Here is a 14,017-nt window from a genome sequence, read left to right as displayed (position 1 = left end):
CGGACACTCCATCTACGCCACGGTCTACATGGATGACTGGAGGAAGGATTCTACCGTCATGGTGGTGCACCACCTTGTCACCCTGGCCCTCATCACCTTCTCCTACGCTTTCAGGTAGCTAACCACTCCCTGCCTGGTGGCCCCAAGTTTGGGAAACGCTGCCCAAATGTGATGCAGTGTAATCTTACTACCTTTCAAAGAAAATTGATGGAATACTGGCAACATTTCCGTGTAGTAATAGTTGTAAATGATAGATGTAGGTCAAGGTTTTATTTTTACGCTATGTCAATTTGTGGAATCAGAACGTCGATTTGTCATAGTGTAAAAAGGCTACAGGTTATTTGATGCTGGAAAAAAATTATCGGTGTTATTTGATGACTGTTAGACTATTCCCCTACTTCAAACAGTATTTGTTTTAAAGTCACTCCTTGTTATTGACTAAAACTAACCCTTTGGCTGTCACATTGTATCATCTAGCTAACAGCACAGCTGTGTCCTTGGCTAATTTTGTTTGTGTACTGACGCTGTGCTCCCCACTGCTCTCTCCTTTCAGATTCCACAACATCGGGTTGCTGGTGCTGTTCCTCCACGACATCAATGACATCCAGCTGGAGTTCACCAAGCTCAACGTCTACTTCAAGACCCGGGGAGGGGACTACTACCTCATCCACGACATCTTGTCCAACATGGGCTCTGTCAGCTTCAGCATCACCTGGTGAGGAGAGAGAAGACACACACAGACAAGCACACACACGCATGACAAAATACTACAGTTTACTATAGAATACTACAGTGCTTACTATAGAATTCGCTGATCCTCAACACTGGGGCCCCACAAGGGTGTGTGCTCAGCCCCCTCCTGTACTCCCTGTTCACCCATGACTGCGTGGCCAAGCACGCCTCCAACTCAATCATCAAGTTTTCCGATGACACAACAGTAGTAGGTTTGATTACCAACAGCGGTGAGACAGCCTACAGGGAGGAGGTGAGGGCTCTCGGAGTGTGGTGTCAGGAAAATAACCTCTCACTCAACGTCAACAAAACAAAGGAGATGATCATGGACTTCAGGGAGTACCCCCCTATCCACATCGACGGGACAGCAGTGGAGAAGGTGGAAAAGTTTTAAGTTCCTCTGCGTACATATCACTGACAAACTGAAATGGTCCACCCACACAGACAGTGTGGTGAAGAAGACTCAACAGCGTCTCTTCAACCACAGGATGCAGAAAAAATGTGGCCTGTTTCTTAAAACCCTCACAAACTTTTACAGATGCACAATTGAGAGCATCCTGTCAGGCTGTATCACACAACCGCCCACAACCGCAGGGCTCTCCAGAGGGTGGTGCGGTCTGCACAACACATTACCGGGGGCAAACTACCCACCCTCCAGGACACCTACAGCACCCGATCAAAAAGATAATCAAGAACAACAAACACCCGAGCCACTGCCTGTTCACCCCGCTATCATCCAGAAGGCGAGGTCAGTACAGGTGCATCAAAACTGGGACAGAGAGACTGAAAAACTGCTTCTATCTCAAGGCCATCAGACTGTTAAACAGCCATCACTAGCACAGAGAGCTGCTGCCTACATACAGACTTCAAAATCACTGGCCACTTTAATAAATGGAACACTAGTCACTTTAATAATGCCACTTTAATAATGTTTACATATTTTGCATTACCCATCTCATATGTATATACTGTATTCTATACTATCTATTGCATCTTAGCCTATGCCGCTCTGACAATGACATTGCTCATCCATATATTTATATATTCTTATTCCATTCCTTTACTTAGATTTGTGTGTATTAGGTATTTGTTGTGGAACTGTTAGATATTACTTGCTAGATATTGCTGCACTGTCAGAACTAGAAGCACAAGCATTTCGCTACACTCGCAATAACATCTGCTAACCATGTGTATGTGACCAATACATTTGATTTGATTTGAATTCTATAGTAAACTGTAGAATACTATACTACACATTGTAGTAGCCCTGGATAATGTGTAGTACCGTATTTTCCGCACTATAAGGCGCACCGGATTATAAGGCGCACCTTCAATGAATGGCCTATTTTAGAACTGTTTTCATATATAGGGCGCACCGGATTATAAGGCGCATAGAATAGAAGATACTGTAGTCAAACGAATTGACTGGGGTTGCGTTATGCATCCACTAGATGGAGCTGTGCTAAAAGGAATGTCAACAAAACAGTCAGATAAAGTCAAACTTTATTAAGCGTTCTGACAACTCCGTTCACTCCCATGGTAATGTTGTTCAAACGTTAATGTGCATATTAACAATATCTCCCAGCCTTGCTCACTCTTCTCCCAAACGTGGAGGGGAACCTTTCCCTGATTCAGTAAACACGTAGTAAAAGAAACAGTCTGATACCACTAAATCAAACGTTAGTGCATAACTCAACATTGTTCAGTTACATATAACACGTAAAGCTCACTTTTTCAGTTCATTCCCCATCCACGAACCCCTCGAATTCTTCTTCTTCAGTGTCCGAATTGAACAGTTGGGCGACTACGGCATCCAACCTGCCCGGCTCCCTCTCGTCATTATCCGAGTCAGTGTCGCTGCTGTTGCCTGGCAGTTCAGAGATTATTCCTGCCTTCGTGAAAGCTTTGACCACAGTTGAGACCGATATATCAGCCCAGGCATCCACGATCCATTGGCAGATAGTGGCGTAAGTCGCCCGGCGCTGTCTCCCCGTCTTGGTGAACGTGTGTTCGCCTTCTGTCATCCACTGCTCCCACGCAGCTCGCAGTCTAGCTTTGAACGCCCTGTTGACACCAATATCTAGCGGCTGGAGTTCTTTAGTTAATCCACCCGGAATGACGGCAAGCTCCGAATTAGTTTGCTTCACTTGTTTTTTGACAGCATCGGTGATATGGGCGCGCATTGAGTCGTAGATCAATAGGGACGGAGCTGTGTGGAAAAAGCCACCCGGTCTCTTGACGTAAATTTCTCTCAGCCACTCACTCATCTTTTCCTCATCCATCCATCCCTTCGGGCTAGCTTTGATGACGACGCCGGCTGGAAAGTTCTCTTTTGGCAAGGTCTTCCTCTTGAAAATAATCATGGGTGGAAGTTTCTGGCCATTAGCCTGGCAGGCGAGAACTACAGTGAAGGATGACTTCTCATTCCCTGTGGTACGTACAGACACCGTACTGGTCCCCGTTTTCTCCACAGTGCGGTTCACGGGAATATCAAAGGTGAGTGGAACCTCGTCCATGTTGGTGATGTGCTCTGGCCGGATCTTCTTTTCAGTGATCTTCTTTTTGCAGTATGCGCGGAAAGTGACCAGCTTTTCTTGGTAATCTTTTGGCAGTTGCTGCGAGACGGTAGTTCGTGTGCGGATGGAGAGATTACGTCTTTTCATAAAACGAAAGCACCAAGAAGGACCGCCTCGAAATTCATCGATTGTCATGTCCCGTGCTAGCGCTGTTGCCTTCATTCGAATAGTGACTGTAGAGACGCTTCTACTTGCTGCTCTCTGTTCAACAACCCACTGTTCGAGTTTGTCCTCTAACTGTGGCCCTCTCGCTTTGTTCCCGCGGAAACTCTGTTTAGTCTTCTTTACTTGGCGCAGGTCATCTTCTTGCTTCCTCCACTTCCGTACCATTGATTCATTAATGTTGAATTCTCTCGCTGCTGCTCTATTGCCATATTCTACTGCATGACCGACAGCCTTGAGCTTGAACTCTGCGTCGTAAGCGTGTCTCTTGAAAGGTGCCATTTTGGGGTCTTTATACACACACAAGTGGTGTGGGACTGTGAGTAAGCACAATACCGGTGTGTACTGGCTACCGTAATGCTGCAAGTGGTGCGGCTTTGTAGTTTACCAGTCGTACTGAAACATTTCATTATTATTAAATTGTTTTTATTGGTTTTTCATACTGAAACATTTTGACAGAGCACCTTGAGCGCCGTGTACAACCAGTATGGATCAACCAATTAACCAATTGATCCATATATAAGGCGCTCCGAATTATAAGGCGCACTGTCGTTTTTTGAGAAAATTAAAGGCTTTTAAGTGCGCCTTATAGTGCGGAAAATACGGTACTTGTAGTATACTGTAGTAAATACTACAGTATTATCCACAAAAAAACACTGTAATAAATACTACAGTAATGTCCTCCAAAACACTACAGTCCGCAAAAACACATCCTTTTTTAACTATAGTAAATACTACAGTATTTAATTTGCATATAACCTGCCCATTCCCCTCCCCCATATTGCAATTTGTGCCATCCATTATTGAGAAACCTACATGCCAAGTATAGACCATATTGCATTCCCTACAGGTTATTGAAAAGAGCAGAAGCGCTGAACTATCTGTTCAGAACCCCCAGTCCTACAGGTTATGGAAAATGTGCTCTTTTAGTATTTCTCTAGTAGGTTTCCTGAAGGAGAAAGCCTCCACTTCTATGTCAAAGATAATACAACAAAAACAGAATAGTAAATACTACAGTAATGTCTGCAAAGATACTACAGTAAATATTACAGTATAGTACAGTCCTCAAAAACACTACAGTATATACTACAGTATATTACAGTCTGCAAAAACACTCCAGTAAATACTACAGTAAATATTGCAGTATAGTACAGTCTGCAAAAACACTACAGTAAATAGTACAGTAATGTCTGCAAAAACACTACAGTAAATACTATAGTATACTACAATCTGCAAAAACACTACATTAATTACTATAGTATATACAGTGAGGGAAAAAAGTATTTGATCCCCTGCTGATTTTGTACGTTTGCCCACTGACAAAGAAATTATCAGTCTATAATTTTAATGGTAGGTTTATTTGAACAGTGAGAGACAGAATAACAACAACAAAATCCAGAAAAACGCATGTAAAAAATTTTATAAATTGATTTGCATTTTAATGAGGGAAATAAGTATTTGACCCCCTCTCAATCAGAAAGATTTCTGGCTCCCAGGTGTCTTTTATACAGGTAACGAGCTGAGATTAGGAACACACTCTTGTTACCTGTATAAAAGACACCTGTCCACAGAAGCAATCAATCAATCAGATTCCAAACTCTCCACCATGGCCAAAACCAAAGAGCTCTCCAAGGATGTCAGGGACAAGATTGTAGACCTACACAAGGCTGGAATGGGCTACAAGACCATCGCCAAGCAGCTTGGTGAGAAGGTGACAACAGTTGGTGCGATTAAGAAACACAAAATAACTGTCAATCTCCCTCGGCCTGGGGCTCCATGCAAGATCTCACCTCGTGGAGTTGCAATAATCATGAGAACGGTGAGGAATCAGCCCAGAACTACACGGGAGGATCTTGTCAATTATCTCAAGGCAGCTGGGACCATAGTCACCAAGAAAACAATTGGTAACACACTACGCCGTGAAGGACTGAAATCCTGCAGCGCCCGCAAGGTCCCCCTGCTCAAGAAAGCACATATACAGGCCCGTCTGAAGTTTGCCAATGAACATCTGAATGATTCAGAGGAGAACTGGGTGAAAGTGTTGTGGTCAGATGAGACCAAAATCGAGCTCTTTGGCATCAACTCAACTCGCCATGTTTGGAGGAGGAGGAATGCTGCCTATGACCCCAAGAACACCATCCCCACCGTCAAACATGGAGGTGGAAACATTATGCTTTGGGGGTGTTTTTCTGCTAAGGGGACTGGACAACTTCACCGCATCAAAGGGACGATGGACGGGGCCATGTACCGTCAAATCTTGGGTGAGAACCTCCTTCCCTCAGCCAGGGCATTGAAAATGGGTTGTGGATGGGTATTCCAGCATGACAATGACCCAAAACACACGGCCAAGGCAACAAAGGAGTGGCTCAAGAAGAAGCACATTAAGGTCCTGGAGTGGCCTAGCCAGTCTCCAGACCTTAATCCCATTGAAAATCTGTGGAGGGAGCTGAAGGTTCGAGTTGCCAAACGTCAGCCTCGAAACCTTAATGACTTGGAGAAGATCTGCAAAGAGGAGTGGGACAAAATCCCTCCTGAGATGTGTGCAAACCTGGTGGCCAACTACAAGAAACGTCTGACCTCTGTGATTGCCAACAAGGGTTTTGCCACCAAGTACTAAGTCATGTTTTGCAGAGGGGTCAAATACTTATTTCCCTCATTAAAATGCAAATCAATTGATAACATTTTTGACATGCATTTTTCTGGATTTTGTTGTTGCTATTCTGTCTCTCACTGTTCAAATAAACCTACCATTAAAATTATAGACTGATCATGTCTTTGTCAGTGGGCAAACGTACAAAATCAGCAGGGGATGAAATACTTTTTTCCCTCACTGTACTACAGATTTATTTTACTACAGTATTTTCACTATAAAGTTAACTTTAAATACTACAGTATACTACAGTAAAAACAGTCCGCAAAAACACTACAGTGAATATTATATAGTATTTTTTCATGTGGGAAGGGCACGCACGCACTCCCATACACACACACACACACACACACACACACACACACACACACACACACACACACACACACACCTGTCCTGAGAGATCACAAGGGTGTTTGAAGCCCTGGACAGTGCTAGTCTTTGTCCCTTAAAGCATCTGAGTAATACAGCTCCTCTGTGTCCCTCCTCTGTGCAGGTTTTGGTTCCGTCTCTACTGGTTCCCTCTGAAGGTCCTGTACGCCACCTGTGTGTCCAGCCTCCAGTCCGTCTCAAACATACCCTTCTATTTCTTCTTCAACTTCCTCCTCTTAACACTCCTCTGCATGAATATCTACTGGTTTTTGGTGAGTATTGGACATCCATCTGCAGCAGCAGGTCACAAATCTCACAGTGGCGTGCACACATACTGTACCGTAGCTCATTTGTCAGATGCTTGGTAAAACAAGACTAATCTAAGTCAGAGAGGGTATTCGCTCACAGATTTATGTTCCTAAGAAGTTAATAACATTGCATGACAGTTCTATGACCGTTGCCTGGTCTTCTTTGTTCCTATTAGCCTCCTCTGTCAGGGGTTGATACAAGCATTAAAAAGAAACTGCACTGACTATGTGACATCAGACCTCTCTCCCCTCTTTAACCCCTGACCCCCCCCCCTCTCTGCCTACAGTTTATAGTGGCGTTTGTAGCGAAGGTCCTGACGGGGCAGATGAAGGGTGTGAAAGACCTGAGGGAGTACGAGGGCGAGGAGGCAGCTCAGAGGGCCGCAGCCCTGCTCAAGGCCCAGCAGCAGCCGCAGGGTGAAGATGCAGGACATCTCAACAACTCTGCTGAAGGGTGAGGAAACACAGTCACACACACACTACTTTACCACGTTGCATTTAACCAGTGGATATGAATCACCAAATTATATGTATTATAGTATACATTACCGTGAATGTTTTACTGTACTGAAGTAATGTCACAACCATACACTATACAGAAATCTCTGGGAGACCATCATTTCAAAACATCCAGAGAGAAAGTTTTTGTCAGGCAAACCTTAAGAGATTATGACCCCTTGGCCTCAGATGACTCTGTAAATTCAATTACTCATGCTGGGGTATCTCAGCTCACAATTCATTGAACACCATGTGTGTCCATAGCCGTCCCAAACCACAATGCCTAATCCCTACTGATTTACCAAAGCAAACCACACCAGCAAACCACACCAAGCCAAAAATCCTCTGCTGAGCCAGCCCTCACATCCACTGCTTAATCCCACTTTATACTACAGCCCGGTCCAAAAACAACCTTGACACTCTTCCCCTCGCCCCGGCCCCTTCATATCTGGATTCAGTGACATACAAGGGCTAGAGGCTAGGCTAGGGGAAGGAAGTAGGGGTTGTTGTTGGACTAGCTCGACCTGTACACTTAGAAAAAGTCTGTCCCCATAGGAGAACCCGTTTTGGTTCCTGGTAGAACCCTTCTTTTTTTCTCTACTGTACAAAGGGTTCTCCTATGGGGACAGAGTGTAGACAACCATTCATCACACTGTAAACCTCATGCCTAAAACAAACCCTTTCCAAACAACCCCTACGCCCTTCAGTTCATGCAGATCTGAAATAACCAGATACAGTAGGTGTGATGAATATGGCAGACTACAGTCGAAAAAAGCGTCAGCCCCATGCAAAGATTCATATTGTTGTTCTGGGACATCCTTGGGGGTAGCTGTCCTCTTTCTTCTTCTTGGAATTCTATTTAGTATTCCTTTAAGCTGATTGGAGGCTGAGGTGGTGCCATCATTATATTGTTATCGGGTTGTGAAGATTGCCATCCACCACACCCATGTTAAATCTTATATCACACCATGCTCCAAAGAGCTCTCCCCTTGAGTAAGTGCCTCTGCTATAGCGTGACACACCTGGATCTGTTCCCAGTCCCCTCTTGTAACCCCAGTAACCTGTGCTCTGTCAGACCATCCAGTATGACCTCAGAGCTGCAGCACGTGGCCTTGTCTTGTGTAACATACAGATAGACAGGATCAACGCGCTGCACTTATTGAGGTGTGATTATGCAGTACGGCCTGACCCAGCCCTTATCTGGCGCCTTTGAACACCAGTGATATCCTTTTGGTTTTACTGTGTGTATGCATATCTGATCACCTTTCCACTAGCTGACAATTGGTCCATTTTCTTCCTCCCTCCTTTCTTCTCACAGGAAGCACGTGCAGAACGGGATCACTAAGGAGAAGCATCTATAATGGCCTCTCTAGCTCCACCTTCTGGCACTTAACTCTGAATGCAAGCAACGCGACCTAGATTGTTTCAGATTTAGGTCTAAGTGACTCAAGGGGTCTCGCGAAAAGGATGAAAAAACAATTGATCATTTTTATTTCGTTTTTTAATTTCAACGTGTTTTATTTGTTTAAAAAAAAAAAGTATATCACTGCGAATGTTATTTCAGGTGACCTTTGTCTTATATTAACATTATGTTTGAAGAAAGAAAAGGTGTGAGTTTTGGGAATGTCCTCTCGTGTAGCCTACCAGGGCGTTTAGAAGTCGTGTCAGCTCTGACCAACACTCGCAAGACAAGGTTGAGCTACTGATGCTTAGGCGTCTAGTCTACACCTATACAAACTAGATAATGTGCACACATTAGAGGACTAAAGCATTCATACAGTAACCATGTCAAAGGTCCTTTCTAGTATAGAGACCTGGATCTGTCTTTTTAAAGAGCGTTCCTCTTAAAAGCGTAGTGGCTTTTTTAGTTCCTATCCCCTCTTACTCCAGGAGTGTATGCTAAAATACTAAAAGGGAAGTATTGTATCATGTTACTACCGCGAGTGTGAGAGTGCATGTTATGAGCTGGTTTTGTTTTACCAACATGTATTGATTTTCATATCATTGCACAGATAGATAGTGAACACAGACATTACCCCAGCCTGACCTGCATTATTTGAAGAGCCACGTAGGTGTAGTATTGATGTGTCTTGTAAATGTGAATGACTCGTGTTCAGATTTTTAAGGGAAACATAAACTCTTTCAACTTTTTTTCTTACTGTCGATAAATACGCATTGGAAATATTGCTTGCATTCCTGTATTGAAAATGTAATGTCACATTTTCTGTTTTTATAGCATCTGTTGTTGCACTGAAATGAAGGCATACAAGCTGATAGCTGGTTAATGACAGCCGATGTAGCTGAAATTGATTGATTGGGTTGAGGATCATCCTTATGATTTCGTTAAAGAAATGAATTTGACTAATCTTAATAACCAATATGTTGGCGGTTCACAGAAAGCAAAGGGCCCTTGTGTAAAAGAAGATCAAAATCAAATATGAAAAACATTTATGCACATATGGTATTCAGGAATGCATGACATTGGAATGGTTTTTAGAATATGCTATGAAGTCATTTTTTAATAACACAAATGAAGAAAGAACTACATAGACTTATTCTTGATCAATGTGCAGAACTCATCTTAAAAAAAAGTCATTTGAGCAGACACCACCACACCATCATACAGTCCAAATGGTTCGGTGTCCTCTTTACATTTGAATGTGCTCCTGGTTGTGTGTGCCTGTGTGCTACAACTGTCCAGGTTTTCTTTGCTGTGACTTATAGGGGGTGCTGTCCTTTTCGATCAAATTCAAGCTCTTTCGTTATGATGAACAGCATGCTTGTGCTGGAACAGGCCACAGATGTGGGCAGGTGGAAATGTCCATAGTTGTGGACGTGTCTTTCAGTCCCCAGCTACCACTAGTGCCAGTGCCCGGGATTACCTAGCTTTTGATTTTACATTCAAACATTGTCATTATTATTATGATTATGATAGATTTGTTAAATTTCTGCTGTTTCTGAGAACACTGTAATCCAGTCGTGTCCCTTTTCGTGTGTATGCGTCTGTTAATAGTTTGGGACAGATGAGGTGCCCTGATATCTACCATGGTACTGTCCACAAAGGTCCGTGTGCACTTTGCCTCCACCTCGGCCCAGCTCTCTCCCGGTCTCTCCTCTCCACCAAAGACAAACACCACCAACAACCTGATTGGCTCTGTGAGGTGAAACTACTCACAGCAAATTCACTCTAAAACAAAATAGGTCGTTTAAGTTTACTTTTGAGGCAGATTTCGCTGTTCTTGTTTACCAGCATTGAATACAAAAGTCCATCCGGTTCTTGATGAAAATGTGGAAACATTTTGTGGAAGAAGTATTATGTTATGCATTTCCTTTGATAGTTTAAGAATGTGCCAAAAATGTTGACCTTTATCACTGAGAAGTGTTCTGATGAGAGGCCTGGTTGGGACCTGAGTGGCTAGAGGAGGGAGAGGGAGGTTGTAGTGAATATGAAGGGCTTACACCCTACAGGTGTTTCTTACTAACTGCACTGTCATTTTTATAATTGTTTATTAGAAAAAAAGGGAAATCAGGGGAGAATTTGGTCATTTGTAAGACTTTCTGGGCGTTAAGAATAAAATGAAGTATGACGTTAAATAGTGAATAGGTTTTAGGTAAATAGCATAATGTCTTGGACCATTAACACACTGCAAGGTCTCTAACATCAGCCTAATTTTCCCCCACTCTTAAAGTTTTAATCTGACCGCTTTGTAAATGTGACCACTTGGAAATGATAGGTATTTACTCTTTTGTAATACTTTTTGTTTGTTTGTTTGTTATATTTCCATTCAACCAGTGTTATTGTAGCATGTCTTCCCTTAAAATAAAACATGTAAATAAATAAAAAAGAAACCGGGGTCCCTGAGTTATTTCTACAAATTAATTTATTCTTTGTCATTTTCATTGCAAGAATCAAGTTTATGTGGACCAGGTAAAACACAGTCGAGACAGAAAAGTAAAATGTAGGTGTTGGACAAAAAGAGTCTCCAAAATAGGAGGAGAGTTCAAGTCAGTGCACAGTTCAGCATAGTCTGCTTCAATAAATTAAAAAATATATGTACCACACAACTTTGTACCTTGTGTAGATAGGCGAATCTCGACAGTCCATTTGCTCTCACTGACTGCGGGAGCGACATGGCATGCAGTATCACATGTAAGAATACCAACTACAGCACTCAAGCACTGTCTCCTCTCCCCTCCTCGCTTAACTCAAGATCAAAGACTGTCAGGGATATAGACAAAGACACGGGACAACACATTGACATTACCAGGTCCAATTTGATCTACCAACACGTCTTGCCTTTTAAGACTTAAATTGATGATGATAAGGAGAGCAAGGGGGGATTTCAACATGCTATGTCTGCACATCGATGTGGAGCTCACCGTGTTGCAATAGACATGTTCAGATAGACTGAGCCAGAATCGTGTTGGTAGACCGTGACCTTATTGCAACACTGCATACATCTCTGATTAACATATTTGTGGGAGGGGAGGGTCTCATGTTTTCACATTTTCAAAGGGCATTTGTAATCAAAATGAAGTCACACAGTGACACCAGTAAACTAGTCTACAAAGGGGTGAAACTGAAAAATTATAGAATGTAAATTATTTTCTATAACCATACTTACCCTAGTGATGGCAATGGGTAGTATGGGGGACAATTCATCATTCTAAATGCATGTTCTTATTCATACATACAGTGCCTTCAGAAAGTATTCACACCCCTTGACTTTTTCCACATTTTGTTGTGTTATAGCCTGAATAAAGCATTTATTAAATTGAGATTTTGTGTCACTGGCCTACACACAATACCCCATAATGTCAAAATGGAATTAGGTTTTTAGATATTTTTACAAATTAATTAAAAATGAAAAGCTGAAATGTATTGAGTCAATAAGTATTCAACCCCTTTGTTATGGCAAGCCTAAATCAGTTCAGGAGTAAACATTTGCTTATTAACAAGTCACATAATAAGTTGCATGGATTCACTCTGTGTGCAATAATAGTGGTTAACATGTAAGGTCCCTCAGTCGAGCAGTGAATTTCAACCACAGATTCAACCACAAAGACCAGGGAGGTTTTCCAATGCCAAAGTAAAGAAGGGCACCTAGGGGTAAAAAAAAAAAGAAGCAGACATTGAATATCCCTTTGAGCATGGTGAAGTTATGAATTACACTTTGGATGGTGTATCAATACACCCAGTCACTACAAAGACACAGGTGTCCTTCCTAACTTAGTTGCCGGAGAGGAAGCAAACCGCTCAGGGATTTCACCATGAGGCCAATGGTGACTTTAAAACAGTTACATAGTTTAATGGCTGTGATACGAGAAAACTGAGGATGGATCAACAACATCGTAGTTATACTACAATACTAACCTAATTGACAAGATTGAAAAGAAGGAAGCCTGTACAGTAAAAATATGTCAAAACATGCATCCTGTTTGCAACAAGGCACTAAAGTAATACTGCAAAAAATGTGAGAAAGAAATTAACTTTATGTCCTGAATACAAAGCGCTATGTTTGGGGCAAATGCAACACATCACTGAGTACCACTCTTCATAATTTCAAGCATGGTGGTGGCTGCATCATGTTATGGGTATGCCTGTCATCCGCAAGGACTAGGGAGTTTTTTAGGATAAAAATTAACGGAATAAAGCTAGGCAAAGGCAAAATCCTAGAGGAAAACCTGGTTCAGTCTGCTTTCCAACAGACACTGGGAGACAAATTCAGCAGGACAATAACCTAAAACACAAGGCCAAATATACACTGGAATTGCTTACCAAGACGACATTGAATGTTCCTGAGTTGCCTAATTACAGTTCTGACTTAAAATCGGCATGAAAAACTATGGACTTGAAAATGGCTGTCTAGGAATGATCAACAACCAATTTGACAGAGCTTGAAGGATTTGTTTAAAGAATAATGTGCAAATATTGTGCAATCCAGGTGTGTAAAGCTCTTAGAGACTTACCCGGGAAGACTTACAGCTGTATTTGCTGTCAAAGGTGATTCTAACATCTATTTACTCAGGGGTGTGCACATATTTTTTTTTCACTTTGTCATTATGGGGTATTGTGTAGATGGGTGAGAAAAATATACAGTGGGGAAAAAAAGTATTTAGTCAGCCACCAATTGTGCAAGTTCTCCCACTTAAAAAGATGAGAGAGGCCTGTAATTTTCATCATAGGTACACGTCAACTATGACAGACAAATTGAGAAAAAAAAATCCAGAAAATTCCATTGTATGATTTTTAATGAATTTATTTGCAAATTATGGTGGAAAATAAGTATTTGGTCACCTACAAACAAGCAAGATTTCTGGCTCTCACAGACCTGTAACTTCTTCTTTAAGAGGCTCCTCTGTCCTCCACTCGTTACCTGTATTAATGGCACCTGTTTGAACTTGTTATCAGTATAAAAGACACCTGTCCACAACCTCAAACAGTCACACTCCAAACTTCACAATGGCCAAGACCAAAGAGCTGTCAAAGGACACCAAAAACAAAATTGTAGACCTGCACCAGGCTGGGAAGACTGAATCTGCAATAGGTAAGCAGCTTGGTTTGAAGAAATCAACTGTGGGAGCAATTATTAGGAAATGGAAGACATACAAGACCACTGATAATCTCCCTCGATCTGGGGCTCCACGCAAGATCTCACCCCGTGGGGTCAAAATGATCACAAGAACGGTGAGCAAAAATCCCAGAACCACACGGGGGG

At 42.3% G+C, this 14,017-nt stretch overlaps 1 protein-coding gene across 1 annotated transcript in view; it reads left to right on the top strand.

The window, feature by feature from the left end:
* LOC311131021 (ceramide synthase 1-like) overlaps nucleotides 1-13,429 on the top strand; it is a 36,125-nt gene extending 22,696 nt beyond the window's left edge. Inside the window, exons 3-7 of the mRNA XM_084163849.1 lie at nucleotides 3-114; nucleotides 554-715; nucleotides 6,617-6,764; nucleotides 7,088-7,254; nucleotides 8,617-13,429. Of these exons, the coding sequence (XP_084019975.1) occupies nucleotides 3-114; nucleotides 554-715; nucleotides 6,617-6,764; nucleotides 7,088-7,254; nucleotides 8,617-8,659 (632 nt within the window). The 3' untranslated portion in view covers nucleotides 8,660-13,429. The remainder of the gene's footprint in view (nucleotides 1-2; nucleotides 115-553; nucleotides 716-6,616; nucleotides 6,765-7,087; nucleotides 7,255-8,616) is intronic.
* Nucleotides 13,430-14,017: the final 588 nt, after the last annotated feature.

Source organism: Coregonus lavaretus (assembly GCF_964263955.1).
Source record: "Coregonus lavaretus genome assembly, chromosome: 6".
Classification (NCBI taxonomy): domain Eukaryota; kingdom Metazoa; phylum Chordata; class Actinopteri; order Salmoniformes; family Salmonidae; genus Coregonus; species Coregonus lavaretus.
Note: the sequence above shows the minus strand (reverse complement) of the source record. Positions and strands in the feature narration are given on the sequence as shown.